The sequence below is a fragment of the Pseudorasbora parva genome, chromosome 23, assembly GCF_024679245.1.
Source record: "Pseudorasbora parva isolate DD20220531a chromosome 23, ASM2467924v1, whole genome shotgun sequence".
Lineage (NCBI taxonomy): Eukaryota > Metazoa > Chordata > Actinopteri > Cypriniformes > Gobionidae > Pseudorasbora > Pseudorasbora parva.
This window is the reverse complement of record NC_090194.1, coordinates 32,735,460-32,753,291: the sequence shown is the minus strand read 5'-3', so window position 1 is coordinate 32,753,291 and position 17,832 is coordinate 32,735,460. Positions and strand designations below refer to the sequence as shown.

The following is a 17,832-nucleotide window of genomic DNA, read 5'->3' as shown; positions in this document are numbered from 1 at the left end:
ACGCGCAAGTTTCCAGCGCATGCTCCCCTTGCCTCCGTCGCTATGGCAGCAAAGCCGCTAAACCGCAATCCTGTGCATCGCTAAAATATTGGTGGGGACAATTTTGCCATCTTAAATTATTGATCGGGACTAGCACCCAACGCTAGGGAAATTTTTCCATATTTTAATTCTCAATCCCTTGTCAGATCCAAGAATGACTAGTATCAGCCTATATTTTTAATGTCAATGTCACTGATTGAGATGGCCAATCAAATCAAAGAAGGCAGGGCTTACGGTTTACAGAAAGCACCAACACAACATTTTAGTGTTTATGGTGAAAGTGTGGGAAGATTTAAATAGCTAATATTTAATATTTGACACCCATCTGTGCTGGAAACTACCAAACTTCATTTGGAAATTTTAAAAGAGGCAATTTTTTTTTGCATGTAATTCATGACTGAATGCAACATTTTGTTTTCTACGTGTGCATATTTTAAAATAAAATCATTATTTGCAGCCTTGGTATCAGCATTCATTTATCAATATCCGCTGCAGCAATTAGCACAGCATAAAGCTAATATACAGAATATGCATCAAATGAAATCACAGAAAAGCATAACATTTAGAAAAAAAAAGGTGTTTTATTGTATAAAACAAACTTTAAAAAGCCAATAATGAAACCCACACCTCAGAAAACCCCTTAACCCAGAAGTCTTCGACCCTGCTCCTGGTGACCCACTGACCTGCAGAGTTTAGTTCCAACCCTTATCAAACACACCTGAAGCGGCTAATCCAGCTCTTAAGGATCCCCTGAAGACACACAGGCAGGTGTGCTGAAGTACGTTGGAAATAAACTTTGCAGGACAGTGGGTCGCCAGGAGCACAGTTTAAGACCTCTGCCATAACCCAACTAAACAAAAAGGCAGGATTAGTTTTCCTTTACCCCAAAACAAGTAACAGCCCCCCCCATTATAATCATGGATACAGTACGTCAAACTCTAACCGCGGTTATGTTAAACTACACTTACCAAGCATAACCAAACAAATGGGGAAACATAAAAACAACTGCTTTCTCAATGCTGATTGCCGTTACTATACAGAGTCGAAAATCAATGCATTTTATACAGTTTTCTGCTGGCCCTTCTTTCCGATCAGAGACTTGTGGATGTGTGGAATCACACCTGTAAGGAAAGACGGAAAGAAATGGATTAACATAATATCTGCACTACATTTTTAAAAACCCACCACAGTTGAAAAAGCATGTTACACAAAATAAACTCACCTCCGCCGGCAATGGTAGCTTTGATAAGCGAGTCCAACTCCTCATCACCACGAATGGCCAGCTGTAAATGCCTTGGAGTGATACGCTTCACCTTCAGATCCTTGGAGGCATTTCCAGCCAACTCCAACACCTGCCGATATGACAAGCACTGGGTTTTAATTTGCTTTACAGATGCACTGGAGACGATTCATGTATTACAGAAACATCACATCCAGCCAACAAACTGTCACCATGACATCCAACAGGCTTGTTTAACAAACCGGGCCAAAATTAAACCATTACCTCAGCAGTCAGGTACTCCAAGATGGCTGCACTGTACACGGCTGCTGTGGCTCCAACACGACCGTGGCTGGTAGTTCGGGTCTTCAGGTGCCTGTGGATACGACCTACAGGGAACTGAAACAAACCAAAGAAACGGTCAACATCAAACAGTTAAAGGGAGAGTTCACCCAAAAATAAAAATTCTGTCATTATTTACTTGCCCTTATGTTGTTCCCAACCCCTAAAGACCATCGCTCATTTTTGGAGCAATTTTTTTTTTTTTTTTTATGAAATCAGAGCTCTCATGCCCCTCCATAGACAGCTATTTAATTAACACTTTCAAGACCCAGAAAGGTAGTAAAGACAATGTTAAAATAGGCCATGTGACTCCAGTGGTTCAACCTTAATTTTGTGAAGCGATGAGAATACAATTGTGCGCAAAAACAAACAAAAATAACTTCATTCAAAAATTCCATCTCGTCTGCGTCAGTCTCCTACACTGTTGACGAAATACAGTACTTTTGTTTGGCCGATGCGGTTCACGTGAGCATGACGCATGCGTGTGACAGACAAGAAGAAATTGTTGAATAAAGATATTTTTGTTTGTTCTTTCGCACAAAAAGTACTCGTTGCTTCATAAAGTTAAGTTTGAACCACTGGAATCACATGGACTATTTTAACAATGTCTTTACTTCCTTTCCGGGCCTTGAAAGTGTTCATTAAATTACAGTCTATGGAGGAGCCAGAGAGCTCTCGGATTTCATCAAAAACATCTTAATTTATGTTCCCAAGTTTTTACGGGTTGGGAACTATTTTTTTGGGTGACTTAACCCTTTGAAGTTAACATTAGGCCATTTATACATACTTGCAGACCAGCTCTTTGTGATCTGGAGACTGCTTTCGCCTTGGCTTTTCCACTGTCCTTTCCAGCCTTTCCTCCTGCCTGTAGAAGTACAAGAAAAAGGAAATACGTGTTACTCAAAAGTCCCACCAAGGCTCATTGAAATTACATTGTGCTCAATGTAAATGAGCCATTTTTTCTTCTAAACAATCACAACAAAATTCATCAGGTGAATCTTAATTTTGTGAGTTGTGTATGCAACAGGTATTTTCCTACACTATTTTCAGCAATGAAGTGATAAGATAAAAACAAAACAACAAGACTGGTAATATTTTTTGCTTGGAATCCTTAAAAATAGCTTCCGCTTATTTAACGTTAGTTCACTTGCACCAAGATTGAACAAAGACGAGGGAATGCCTTTAAAAGATGTGACTCTTATAAACACCACGTTAGCGCTAACGTTAACGTACTCGACTAACTTAAACGATTGATAACGTGCTACATTTAGATTAAAGCCAGGAAACGTCGCCCTGCGTTATAAATATTAAAATTACCCAAATTATCGGGCTTTTTTCATATTCCTTTTTAAGAATACACCAGATTCACTTCATTTCCATGGTCGGCGCTTTTTACCAAAACACTGCAAACCCACAAACACTCCAAGCTTATTAAAAGCCATCACGTGCACAGAATTAAAGCACTGCACAATCACGGTTTATACAGAACACATCGATCCGAGAAAGGATCTATTAGAGCATTTAGACAAATAAAAACTTATTTTTTTACCATATCGACCGACGAGCTTCTTCTCTTTTCGCTTGAAACGGAGGGAAAACACAATGATGCCCACTTCAGCGATAGCGCGCTACAGTCCAGCGTTATAACCAATCAGCGAGCTCCGTCTTGGTTTGAAATGCTGATTTCGTCCAATCATAGAGCGTTTCTTTATGTGGGTGTTTTTTAGTTCTCTTTTTTCCACGGACCACCAGCGCACTAGTATTGTGCGCATGCGTGTCGCCGTCATCATTCATTACATTAGAATCGATTAAAGAAATTAAAGTATGTTATTATTGTTATTTTGATGTGTCGGGAATGTTTCAATCACAATAAAATATATAGACTATGGCTAATTTAGTGTATCGTATTCTGTTGTCAAACCTACAATGCAAAACAAATAAATATTGAGTACGTTTAGTCACTTAACGTTATCTGATTTATTAAGGCCTCTTTTTTATCACCTACTCCCTCTCAACACCCCTAAGACTAAAATTGTAAAAGGGCCCTCGTGAATGTCTTTCATTTTCTTGACTTCAGACGAGAACATGAGGTTTAAACTATAAAGCAACTAAATAAAACAAACAGGGTTTTGAATTTTCCCTCTTTGCAACACTAGAAAACTGAGGAAGTGAGGAACACAGTTTGTTATTCTTAAGTCCTTTGTATTTACTTATTATTGAATGGCTCTTCCCAGTCTTTCTCTTTCAGTTCTTCTTTCTATCGTTTACATGATGGTCAGTCTTTACATGCAGTTGTGGGAATTTATCTCGTTTAATATTTTAATTGCTGCTAAATGCTCATAGAAGAGCGTTTATTTCACCGGTCCGCGTTCTAATAATATTTTGCCTCTCTGCATTTCCTACGCAAATATGTGCGCATGCGCGATACTTTTGCCTTTTCAAGACTGCCTGGTCAATAAATTCATGAATTAGGCTACCACAACACAACAACAACGAGGAACATAGTAAAACAAGTCAAACAAAAAGTGCTGAATGATAATACAAATATGATTACGCTGTTGTTACAAAATACCACCATGGACAAAAATCACCTACCTAGACCAATCAAAATCATGAAGTCTGATACTATTTCGGCAAAAGTATTGAAAAATCCCTCCAAATCATTGAATTCAGATGTTCCAATCACTTCCATGGCCATGTTAAAAAAAAAAAGAAAAAGACAAAGAAAAAAAGAAGGACCTAGTCATGCAGACGCTTCTACAAAATGAAATAATGGATCACTCTCAGGAGTTTAGTGAATTCAAGCGTGGTACCATGAGAAATTGCAATAACTCCAGTGAAATTTCCTCACTACTAAATATTCCACGGTCAACTGTTCGTGGTATTATAACAAAGTAGAAGCAATTGGGAACAACAGCAAAAAAAAAAAAAAAAGGCCATGTTAAATAACAGAGCGGGGTCAGCACAAGGCACACAGTGCGCAGACGTTGCCAACTTTCTGCTGAGTCAGTAACTACAGACCTCCAAACTTTGTGTGGCCTTCAGATTAGCTTGAAAACAGTGTGTAGAGAGCTTCATGGAATGGGTTTCCATGGCCAAGCAGCTGCATCAAAGTCTTACATCACCAAGAGCAATGCAAAGCATCGGATGCAGTGGTGTAAAGCACGCCGCTGGACTCTAGAGTAGTGGAGACATGTTCTCTAGAGTGACCAATCACACATCTCTCTCTGGCAATCCGATGGATGAGTCTGGGATTGGCTGTTGCCAGGAGAAGGGAACTTGCCTGACTGCATTGTGCCAAGTGTAAAGTTTGGTGGAGAGGGGATTATGGTGTGGTGTTGTTTTTCAGGGGTTGGGCTTAGTTCCAGTGAAAATAACTCTTAATGTTGACGTTTTGGACAATTCATGTCATTTTGTCCGTTTAGGGCTACTGTAGAAACATGGCGGCACAAAATGCTGTCTTCACAGTATGGGGACCTGTGTTGTATGTAGATAGAAACGGCGCATTGTAAGGTAATAAAAACATAGTGGTTCATTATGTAGGGTTTTTATGCACCACTGAAAACATACTTATGTATATTATATTGCTTTTTTGTAAATAGATCCTCAATATAAATATTACACACTGCACCTTTAATTCGTTTAAATAAATCTTTTAAAAAACGGTTTGAATGACTTCTTGCAATGCTAAATGACCTATACATCTTTTTAACAGACATTTGTCGCCACCTACTGGCATAACAATGATATTGTTGAAGCATCAAGTTATTTCAAAATAGATTTATTCTATTTTGATCACTAGGCTACTGTAGACATCAGTTTAAACTTTAATTTTTGTTTTTTTCCCCAAAATAGTCAAAATTAAAATCATTTAAAAAAAAAAGTTGTGTTATGCTTTCTTGGAAATTATTTCTTGCTAATTAGTTCTTAGTAACCTTTTTTTTTTTTTTTTTTTTTTAAATATGAAATATAGACATGGGCAGACTATGTAAAACGTTAAAGTTATTTTACCTCAGACATCCAAGTATAAAAGGCAGACTGTAATTATGCTGCCGTCATGAACGGCAGCCAGTAGCCATATCAACTTGTAGCCCAAGACTGGTTTCCCACTGAAGCAAAGCAGGGCTGAGCCTGGTCAGTAGCTGGATGGGAGACACACTGGTTGCTGCTGGTAGAGGTGTTAGTGAGGCCAGCAGGAGGTGCTCACCCTGTGTGGGTCCTAACACCCCAGTCACAGTTAGGTTTTCATTCAAAAATGTTCATTAATGTCAGTGTTCATTAAAAATCCCATAGCACTTCTCATAAAGAGGGGTGTATCCCTCATGTCCTGGCCAAATTCCCTCAATTGGCCCTTACTAATCCTGGCCTCCTAATAATCCCCATCCACCGAATTGGCTCCATCACCCTCTCTCCTCCCCACTATCTCTGGTGTGTGGTGAGTTATACTGTGACTGCGTCACATCATCCAAGTGGAGCTGCACACTGCTGGGGGTTGAGGAGAGACCCCTGACATGAGTGTAAAGCGCTGTGGGTGTACAGTAGTACATATGAAAGTGCTATATAAATGCCTCGTTCATTTATGAACATGGCATGAGGTTTGATGTTGATATCAAGCTTAAGATGTGATGAGTGTTCATGAGTGGCAATAATTTGAGAATTAGTCAGAAATACCTTTTGAGACAAATGGAATATGTTTTGCTCATATTGATTACTATAATATTCAATATTTGTTTAAATACTATAATTATGATATATTAGACTAATATAATTAATTCTCAGTTTCACAGTGATTTATTAGGAAGCCCATGCGAACAGCAAAATGAAAACAATTTGCAATAATTATAGTAGGCTATGAATAAAAATGAATCTTATTTAACCAGTTACGTGCTGTTTGATTTACTAACGTGTGTATTGTTTAGCCCTCCTTTTACGTTTAAAAGCGATTGCAGAGTAATAATAATTCATGTGCGCAACACACTGACCTCGGGAATTAGAGCTCGACGTCACGATTGACGTCATCGCGCACATGAAGGCGGAAGTTCAGCAGCAGCTGATCTACAGTCAGTTTTTACGTCATTTCGTAAATAGCTCATAATCCAAGCGTGGGAAAACGGCTGATCCTGAGTCAGATCTTAAAAGGGTGCTGCTCTACTTTAGAAAATAGCTATGTTGATCATTTATAAATAGATGATCGTATCTACATTTATATATAGGATTAGCCTATAGAATTTAATTGAATGTATTAATATTAGGATATATAGCATATACAATACTTAGTATTTATAGCCTACATATATCCGAGTAGGCTATTAATCGGCTACAGAAGAAATACGTTAATGCATCTCTTACATCTAGTTTTATATCTGATAATAAATTGTTTTCTGTACAAAAGTCCAATAATATAATGCTATATAAAATATAATTGAATTATATTTTAGCCTACATCAACGGCCCATCATATTTGTATTTATTTTCTTCTCGGACATTTTTATTGCATTGCATATGCATTGGCAAAACAAAACAATCGAATACTTTGATACAAATATGATTATTTAAAAAAAATATGATGATATTTATTAGTTCTCCTTCAAAGCTTCAGCTGAGCCCCAGAAGGACAGGAAATGCCTGCACAGGAGGAGGAAATGTCTCGAACCAATGGAGCCCGAGCGCACCTCCCTTACGCTCCGAATGACAGGCGCGCGGACCTATGAGTGACCCCGCGGTCGCGCGCCGCCTGTTATTGGCAGATGTGAGGCCAATGCTGTGGTGCTGAGAGCCGTGCGTGCGTGCTGGAGCAGGGCAGAGAGGAGCGTTTCTCTGAGGGAGAAGTTGGCTGGAGGTGCTGAAGATGGCGGATGGAGACAGCGGGAGCGAGCGCGGTGGCAGTAGCGGTGGACTCCAGCACTTCCAGCGGGAGCAAGAGACCCAGGAGCTGGCGTCCAAGCGCTTGGACATCCAGAACAAGCGCTTCTACCTGGATGTCAAGCAGAACGCGAAGGGACGCTTTATCAAGATAGCGGAGGTGGGCGCTGGGGGCTCCAAGAGCCGCCTGACTCTCTCCATGTCCGTGGCGGCCGAGTTCCGCGACTACCTCGGGGATTTCATCGAGCACTACGCCCAGCTGGGGCCAAGCAGCCCGGAGCAGATCGCCCAATCGTCCGGCGGGGATGACGGCGGCCCGCGGCGGGCGCTCAAGAGCGAGTTCTTGGTGCGCGAGAACCGCAAATACTACCTCGACCTGAAGGAGAACCAGCGCGGGAGGTTCCTGCGCATCCGCCAGACCGTCAACCGAGGTCCCGGCTTCGGCGTCGGCGGAGGGGGCGGTCCGGGAGGCAGCGTGCAGTCCGGCCAGACCATCGCGCTACCGGCGCAGGGCTTGATCGAGTTCCGAGACGCCCTGGCCAAGCTCATCGACGACTACGGCGGGGAGGACGAGGAGCTGAGCGGGGGGCCCGGAGCCGCGGGGGGCTACGGCGAGCTTCCCGAAGGCACCTCCATCATGGTGGACTCCAAGAGGTTCTTTTTCGACGTCGGCTCCAACAAGTACGGCGTGTTCCTGCGGGTCAGCGAGGTCAAGCCCAGTTACAGGAACTCCATCACCATCCCCTTCAAGGCCTGGGGGAAATTCGGTGGAGCCTTCTGCCGTTACGCCGAGGAGATGAAGGAGATCCAGGAGAGACACCGGGATAAGATGTACGAGAGGAGAGAGGAGTCCGAGGGCGAGGATGTGGACGACGACTGACACCAGCTTCGCCAGGAGATGACCACACGTGTGAAACAATAACTGCATGAACTGAACTCAAATAGCCTACTAAAATATTCATGGGACAGAAAACTAGATCTGTGAAGTTTCAATGTGGTGAGGGTTTGGGGAGGGGGGTTATCTGTATTGAAGCCATGGGGCGAAGGATGTCTCGTGGGGTATGACTTATTCCTGATGCTGCCCTGTCCTGTTAAACCAGCAAGTTTAATTGTCTTAGCTAACAATTAAACCTTTGTTACATCAACGGCAAGGCTGCTGAATTTCAGAAGCGGCCCATATATGATAATACCAGGCTATAAGGGTTCATACTGTCCAACATGTTTTTAGAGGGGAGATATTTAGTATATATGTATGTATAGAGCGTCACTGGTCTTCATGGTGTGTTTCCTGCCCAGGCAGCATGGGACTTTCACAACTGTTATCATCAGAGGTTGTGTTCTCAGATTCTTTTTATTTCCTTTTATAGACAAATGTTCCCTAAGTTATTGTCTTAGGGTTTTCGTTCTAGCATCAATGTGACTTTTATGGGTTGGCCAATCTGAGCGATGAAATTCAAATTTGGAGGGGAATGTTTTGACCCCTGATTTTGCGTTGACACGTCTCAGCTGTTCACAGCCAGACTTTTTAAATCAGAAGTCATAGGACTTCCTCGAGGCGTTAGTGATGAAAATGATTGCTTTATCATTCCACCGGTGTTATAAAATAACACTAAAGGACCGGTGGGATATTTTGGTTTTGGGGTCAACATACAAAGAGCTTCGTCTTTTTCTAACTAGGGTCCAAGTCCCCTCTGATTATTTAAGGACAGATTGCTTAATAGACGCATGATATTAGTTAATATAAAGCGACACGGGCGAGTGTATTTTCACCCCGTCCCCTTTGGCGTTGTCATTTTGTTTTATGTAAGATTGTTCTTTATGAGAGAATACGTAAACAAACCAGCATATTTTTCAATACACAAAGTAAAAATTATATATAAACTACAGAATTATTAGGGCTCAAGAAGCTAATTTTGTAATAAAAAAATATATATAAATAAGCTGGGATTTAAATATTGGATTTGTTTTGTAGAAGAGTATACGAGATTATCCTTGAGAAACACCCCCCCCCCCCCCCCCAAGCTCCTTCCACAACCCGTTTGAGTTTACAGCACGCATACGCTTTCTTTCTACGTGATTAATATCAAACGTCTTTCCTTTGGTATCGTGCGCCCATTTCTGTGCATGCCCCATCCCGCATTTGCCTTTTTATTTAATTTATTGCTTTCTCTTGCGTAGTAACTGCAGCTATATTAATGCAAGATTTTTGTTTAGCCTTTCACCAAAAATATTATAAAAGATAACCAAGTAGACCAGTGTGTTATGATGGAGAAAGATTGTTAATGTTGGGAATATTATATCCGTGCACTTTAGCAAAAACATAAACTATCCTCGGCAACGAATTGAACAACCTTTTTTCCCCTTCTTGGGAGCTACAGTGTTCTGTGCTGGTGTGTAAAGCCTCCTTCCGTACTGTTTTGTGTTAAATGGCAGCTGTCGAAGTCATGTGTACTGCTGTGATCCTTTCTAAAATGCAAGACAGACGAATTGCATCGATAGTCCATGAGATCTTTTCACACGCTCTTATCTATTGGCCGCGGGATTGTTAACGGATGCCAATCTCTGCACTCGTTTTCTGTACGTTCACGATCGCAGCAGCTGTTTCTCCTCAACAGCGAGCTGACTAGGCAGGCCGGCTATTTTAATGCGAGGAGCATGAAGAGGGTGAGCATTCCTGCCCTGGTGGCCGTGGATTCAGCTGTGCCGTTTGCTCTGAAGTGCGTAGAGGCACAAGGGCCCGATTGTTGAGCCGTCCGCACGCCACTGCAAATGTTATTACATCAGCAGACTGCATTTGCTGCACGTGATCGGGAGCTGCAGCCACACGGTGGAGAAAACTGATGTTGTAGCTTGCAGGATGGTGTTTTCTGCGTAGCTGTTGGGCTGAATTTCTAAAACAGGCCCCGATTTGGCAGCCGGGCCTGAGCGGTGATAGAAAGCGTGACACAGCAGCTGTTGGCAGGACATTCTTGCGTTTCCCCTCCGCCCCTCCTCAGCTGCTGTTCAGGGGAGCGTTTGTAGACGGGAGGCACCATTCGGGACTCGAGGGGGCCTGAGCGGGCTCGTTTTACAAACTCGCTCTAGGAAGGAGATTTGCCATGTTCTTGCGGTTCTTCGTGGCGATGCTGGCGCGTCTAAATCAGCAGCGTTTGTAGATCACGTGTGTGTTCGTTTTGATTGTATGATCCATCATTACTATAAAAGAAGTGAATGTGTCATGTTAAAAAAACCATGGTTGACTAATTTTGTTTAAAAAAATTCAAACGACTGACAAAAAGCCATTTTTCCCTTCACTTTAGCGTGTATACATGCATAAAAAAACCTTTAGGCTGCTAAATGTCAACAGCACTTTTTCCCCCAATGACCTGTCCATTTAAGATATGGAATCAGGCACAAATCTCTTGCAAAACACCAGAAATGGACTTTCTTTCGACTGAACTTGGCTGTGTTTATTTCAAGTGTGTGTGTATATGTATACAATACATATAATATATATATATATATACATACATATAATATGTACTGTAAAGATTTGTGTTTTGTTTCCGCCTTATTGTCACTAAACATCAGGGACAGGAAGCTATACTCATCCATAGGGATGACATTGAGTTCATTTCCTGTCAGGCTCTCCGCCGACTCTCACAATTGGCCGATTTGTCTTCCTGTTTCCTGCGGTTGGGATTTGTGCAAAGTTCTGTGGGGCGTCCGCATACTTTTCAAATGAACAATACCTCTGTTCCACTGTACGAAAGATTGGAAAACCTCTGACAGAATGTTCTGTTATTTCAGGCGACTCACCCGAGCTCTTAACAGCATCCATGTGTCAACCACTGTTTGTGTTTGTTTTGGACATTGTACGCACAAGAGCATACATTCATAGAACAATCTTTATTGAAAGGTAGCTATTTTTCCAATATATCGTATGTTTTCAGCAGAGATTTTAACGTCGGAATGCCCTCGTCTGGTTTCAACTCAGGTTCTTGGCGTTCTCCGTATATATATTTGCTCAGTTCATTTTCTATCTGTTACTTGATACTGACGTTACAGAGTGAGTTCACGGCTACTGCAGGACACTGTCAAGAGCTCAGGTCTCAGATACTCAAAGTATCTCCACCCATCCCATCATGCACCGCCCCCATGCTAGACTGCCTCTGTCAGATCGGGCAGCCATCCGTTTTTCCCATGGCTGAATTTTATTTCTCTTTTTTTTTCCTCTGAGATTTACAAGTCTATATTTAGAAAATGCTATGTATGTTTGTAACAGAATAAAGGAAATTATAAATGATGGAAAGCAAAATCCTGGCCTGGTGTGGTTGAGTTTATGTACATTGGTAGTTTTCTCCAGTTCAGTGTAATTTTAGTAATAGCATTGTAGCCTTTATTTAGAATTAGCTTTTATTTTTATATTTTCATTTTTTTGTTAATTTTAGTTGAAGTTTTAGTACATTTGATGTTGCTTTTAAATATAACTATTTAGGTTTATTTTATTTTTAGTTGATTTTCATTTTAATTTCCTTTATAATTTTAATGGTTCAACTCAGCATTTCTAATTTTTACTTGTTAATATTTATATTTAATATATTGTCACCTTGTGTATAAGGTTCTATCTGCATTCTGAGCAGTTTTGATTTATAGTTATATTCTTATTCTGTGAGAACTTTTTGTATGTTGTGCACATTTTGAGACTTTTTATTTAGAAAACAAAACCTGTTCTATCTACAAAAGTTGAATGGAATGCAAAAACTTTAAAGCTCCGTAATCTCAAAACTGCTCAGAATGCAGATAGAACCTTCTAAACCCAAGGTGACGAGATGTGTGACCCTGGACCACAAAATCAGTAAGTCACACGGGTATATTTGTGGCAAGCTACAGTGATATAGAGTCAGTGTACAGGTCAAAATTATCCATTTTTTTAATGCCAAAAATCATTAGGATGTTAAGTAAAGATCATGTCCCATGAAGATATTTTGTAAATGTCCTACTGTAAATATATCATACATTTTTTATCATTAGTAGTAATGCTAAGGACTTCATTTGCGCAACTTAAAATGTGATTTTCTCAATATTTAGATTTTTCTTTTCTTTGCGCCCTCAGATTCCAGATTTTCAAATAGTTGTATCTCGGTCAAATATTGTCCTATCCTAACAAACCATCCATCAATGAAAAGCTTATTGATTCAGTCTCAATAAAAAAATACACTCATGATTGGTTTTGTGGTCTAGGGTCACATAAAAGCTATAACCATTTGTCTTATAATAAAAATATGGCTTTTGTTTCAGTCCCAGCTTTATTTTCAGCTGCTCTCCTCCAACCACCTTTCTCTGGCATGTAAGACCCACTTTTTTTGAATGATCCAGGCGGGTGGTTGAAATCTGGTTTAACTCTGAAATAACAACACATTAATGGAGTAAAATAGAAAATTTAAAATGGAGAAAATAAAATTAAAAATGGAGCCTTTATCTTTTCTTAGTTCAGGTTTGGTGGATCTCATTAAAGAAAAAAATGCTTTACTTCTAAAATGACTTTACTTGATTGATTGTCACCTGACCGCACAGACTTTTGATTAATATTAACATATTAATGTTAGCTATAACAGTTTATTCATTTTAAGCTACTGTTTTGTAAAATGCATTTTGATTCCACTTAATATATTATAAATGAATTCACTAAAGCAAACAACAATAGATTTTCTTTAAGAGAAAAAAGCATTACTTGTGAATTCTTGTTTTCGAGGGTGACCTTGACCTTCAGCTTATTCCACCGTACATTAAGCTGAATATCTTCTTTTATTTAAAATATGTAAAATAACATACAATTCCCTTCAACTTTTTTTTATAAGTCACCAAGTCTGCTGACCAAGACTGTAACACTGAAAAAAAAGTGTTGGATTTACATGATTTTATTTTGCGCATCGCTCCCAGATCCATCAATTAAGTTAAACAAACATAATTTGTCCATGTAACTTCAACATCATGGAATGACATCATTTTAAGTGACCCAATTAAGTAACCTCAAAGTGAATTTTAAATGACTCCCTGACATGATTCCGGCATTGAATTTCATTTATTATTAAAGCCACAACAGAATTAATACTACACTTCACTCTTTAAAAAATAAAGGTTCTTAAATGATTCTTTGGCAGGGTGTATGGTTCCATGAAGAACCTTTAATATCCAAAGAACCTTTCCATTGCACAAACTGTTATTTGTAAGGTTCTTTAGTCTATAAAATGGTTAGAACATTTTTTTTTTCTTTAAAGAACCTTTCACAAAACGGTTCTTTGGGGAACCAAAAATGGTTCTTCAATGGCATCACTGTGAAAACCCATTTTTAGTTTTTCCAGTCATCTTTATTTTTAAGGGTGTAGCTGACAAACTTTTAGCTAGCATTAGATTCTATATATTAGAATCTATATATTCTATGTAATTTATTCCTGTGATCCATTCTTCAGTGTCACATGACCCTTCCAAAATCATTATGATATGATGAATTGCTGCTCAAAAAACCCTCGATTATTATCATTGTTGATATTTATTATGGAAACCATGAAACAAAGTTTCAAGATTCTTTGAAAAATGGAAAGTTTAAACAACATATATTTTGCAATATTATAAAAGAAATCATCCCTTTCAGAGTAAAACTGGTTTGAAATAGTTTAACTTTAATGCATGACTTGTGTTAAAAGGGCAGTGTTGCCATGTGTAATTCGCCAACATTGCAGCAACTCTAGCCACACAAGCCCGCGGCCTATGATGCCAGTCATTCTCACAGGATTGAGGATGACGGGTACAAATATGCTCCGTGTCCCGGCTGACCCTTTGAAAGTGACCCCGGCGTACCTAAGGAATTAGACAGGGTGGCACTGCAGACAGTGAAGTGAAGCTACGCTGAGGTCTCTGCCAGATCAGGCCGGGATTATTGGAAATGCAATGAGCTCCTGCTGAGATCACACGAACATTCATTGGTTACAAAGAGCCGTCGCTGTCTCTCAGCATTAAATAACTGGATAGTCTGTCGTTATTCCGATCTAGGTCACGGTGGGTGGAGTCATGTGACATCATAACAGCAAAAAGCCAACACATTTGCATAGCTTGAAACCATGAAAATTCAGTTTGGGCTTAGATTGTTCCCTGAATAAATGAAAGGGAAATGTGCAACACTTTACAATAGGGTTTCATTAGTTAACATGAACTAAAAATATTTCCACAGCATTTATTATTAATGTTAATTTATACATTTACTAATACATTTTTTAAATTAAAAAGTTGTGAACATCATAGGTAATGGATTGTGATTGAACATGAACAAACAATGACGAATTATGTTTCATACAAAAAAGAGAAGAAAAAAAGATAGCTCATTGTTTATTCATGTTAGCTAATGCATATTGAGAACATTTTGTTTGCTTATGTATAATTTGGTCACGCTTGGTGGTGTAGCCTATGATTTTTTTCTGTTGAAATGCATCCCTTTTCAAGATTAATAATGCGTTTTTCATTTAAATGTAATTATACATGTATCCAAGCAAATAGGATATATTTTTGAGCCGCTGATTGCAAACACCATTTTGAAGGAAAAAATGCAATTCATTTGATTTAATTTAATTTCAATGGATTGAAAGCATAAAGCTCCATCCATGTCTGAGTCATTATTACAATTATTTAAAAAAAATTGTAATATCTGTGAACATGTATTATGTTTTTGATGGATGTCCTTCTAACATTCAAAAGTAACAAACCTACAATGTTTGCCAAATATAATGTTCACTTAAGGGATAGTTCACAGTTAAAAATCTTAAAGGGTTAGTTCACCCAAAAATGATGTCATTAACGACTCACCCTAATGTCGTTCCACACCCGTGAGACCTCCGTTCATCTTCAGAACACAGTTTAAGATATTTTATATTTAGTCCGAGAGCGTATGCAAGTGTATCACTATACTGTCCATGTCCAGAAAGGGAATAAAAACATCATCACAGTAGTCCATATGTGACATCAGTTAGTTCATTAGAATCTCTTGAAGCATCGAAAATACATTTTGGTCCCAAAATAACAAAATCTAAAAATGTATTCAGCATTGTCTTCTCTTCCTTTGTTTTCAATCTGCAAACAAAGATTCAAAGGGTTATGAATTAGCCGATTGATTCGTGATTCGGATCGCCAATGTCACGTGATTTCAGCAGTTTGACACACGATCCGAATCATGAATCAATACGATGATTCATAACCGTTCGAATCTTTGTTTGCAGATCATGCTTCAAGAGATTCTAATGAACTAACTGATGTCACATATGGACTACTGTGATGATGTTTTTATTCCCTTTCTGGACATGGACAGTGTGCATACACTTTCATTGGAGGAACAGAAAAGCTCTCGGACTAAATATAAAATATCTTAAACTGTGTAATGAAGATGAAAGGAGCTCTTACGGGTGTGGACAAGTCATTAATGACATAATTTTCATTTTTGGGTGAACTTACTCTTTAATTTGTGCTCTGCTGAAAAAACAAAGTCACCTACATCATGGATACCCTGGGGGTAAGCAGATAAACATCACATTTTCATTTTTGGGTGAACTAGCTTTAAAGTGTCTTTAGTGTTTCCATGTTTTTTACAAAATAAAAACGGAAATTGAGGCTAACCAGGTATGATGTCATTGATAGGCGACGGACACGGTCCATGTCCTGGTAAAAATTGCTTATTTATCTGGATTTAAACATTCTTGGAAACATTTGGGATAATGTAAGGCTACACAAGTCAACAAAATATGGCTAACACTGTTCTGTTTTTTGGATATTTTAATCCAAAAATCGTACATATTTTTGTGCCTTTAAACGTCAGAGAAGATTTAAAAATAACGTCTTCATTACTTAACGGGAACATTAGCAAAACAAATTTTTGTTTTGGTAGTTTTTTCGCTGGTAGTTTTGTCCATTTTGCAGTAGCTATCCTCTGCTGAAACATAGCTACACAACAAACAGCAAATAACGAGTTTTTGTGCAGAAAGCTTTCGGCATCGGTTTGAGGTGAAGTCCTCAGGGAGCGACACAGCACACACACACACCGCTTGACACCGTAAATGAACTGCTTTCGAAACCAGCTCGAGTTCCCCGGTGAGACGCGCCCGCACGAGAAGGCAGCGTAAAGAGGAGGAGGGAGGGGGCGTTCCCTTTCGAGAGAGGTTCCTCGTATTACGTATACGTACGGGAAAAACTCCTTTTCTCGAGAATGTGAAGCAAAACTTTTAATAAAGGTATCTATGTAAAGCGCAGTGAGCTGCACGGCCATAGCCCAGCGCGAGGAGCGCTCTGATTGGCCGGGCTGCGGCAACTGCAGGAACCTATGGTGAGGCGGCTGAGAGGAACGAACCAATGGGGGGCGTTCCAGAAGCCCGCCGAAAAAGGTGCTTATATTTGCATACAGGAGGCTATATAAGACCCTAATTCGCCATAGGTGTCAGATTTTATCTCCTTCAGCGATACCTTCGCTGGTCTCCGGAAGAAGCACCGCCGTTGAAAAGGCACCAGCGGAACCTGCAGCTGAGGACGACGGACTCCCTCTCCGCCTTCTCTGCCGTTCCAGCTACGCCATCCGGCGTTATATATCCTTTAAACTGTGTCTATGTTGAGTGTTATATGTGTTTGTGTGTGTGTGTTGCCGCTGCAACGCCACTTCTAGAGCTTACAGGCTTGTTCTACTCGAGGACTCTCTCGTTCCGCCGCGTCGTTAAGCGCCGCGGAAAGACGGAGCTCTTCTCACTCTCCCTCTGCTCTCGTCCCGTCGCGCTGAATAGCGCCGCGGAAAGAGAGAATGTTAGAGGACATGAGCACACTCAAGCCGAAGCTCTCTTCACTCTTCCGCCGCCGCGGCTCTTCTTCCGCCGCTGCCACAGAGTTGTTCCCACTGTTCTCTCATTCCGTCGCGCTACAGCCGCGGACAGAGAATACTAGAGTGAATAGGCGAACTCGAGCCGAAGCTCTCGTCACTATACCGTCGCGCTGAGGAGGCGCCGCGGACAGACGGAGTTTTTCCTCAGTCTTCCTCTTCTCTAGTTCAGTCGCGATATCGCCGCGGACAGAGAATACTAGAGTGAATAAACAAACTCGAGCCGAAGCTCTCGCCGTGCTAGAAGCGCCGCGGACAGAGTTTTACCTCACGCTTCCAATTCTCTCGTCCTGTCGCTCTATCGCCGCGGACAGAGAATACTAGAGTGAATAAACAAACTCGAGCCGAAGCTCTCGTCGTGCTAGAAGCGCCGCGGACAGAGTTTTACCTCACGCTTCCAATTCTCTCGTCCTGTCGCTCTATCGCCGCGGACAGAGAATACTAGAGTGAATAAACAAACTCGAGCCGAAGCTCTCGCCGTGCT

General features: G+C 40.4%; 2 protein-coding genes across 2 annotated transcripts; one reads left to right on the top strand and one right to left on the bottom strand.

Moving 5' to 3' along the window:
• Positions 1–600: 600 nt before the first annotated feature.
• h2az2b (H2A.Z variant histone 2b) lies at positions 601–3,289 on the bottom strand. Its single transcript, XM_067432947.1, has 5 exons — positions 3,150–3,289; positions 2,388–2,465; positions 1,544–1,657; positions 1,262–1,391; positions 601–1,160 (listed from the first exon to the last, which is right to left on the bottom strand). Exons 1-5 carry the CDS (start codon positions 3,150–3,152, stop codon positions 1,099–1,101), a joined length of 387 nt encoding a protein of 128 aa, XP_067289048.1. The 5' UTR covers positions 3,153–3,289; the 3' UTR covers positions 601–1,098.
• Positions 3,290–7,281: 3,992 nt separating this feature from the next.
• purbb (purine-rich element binding protein Bb) lies at positions 7,282–11,759 on the top strand. The gene has a single exon (XM_067432592.1). The coding sequence runs from the start codon at positions 7,449–7,451 to the stop codon at positions 8,340–8,342; it is 894 nt and encodes a 297-aa protein (XP_067288693.1). The 5' UTR covers positions 7,282–7,448; the 3' UTR covers positions 8,343–11,759.
• Positions 11,760–17,832: the final 6,073 nt, after the last annotated feature.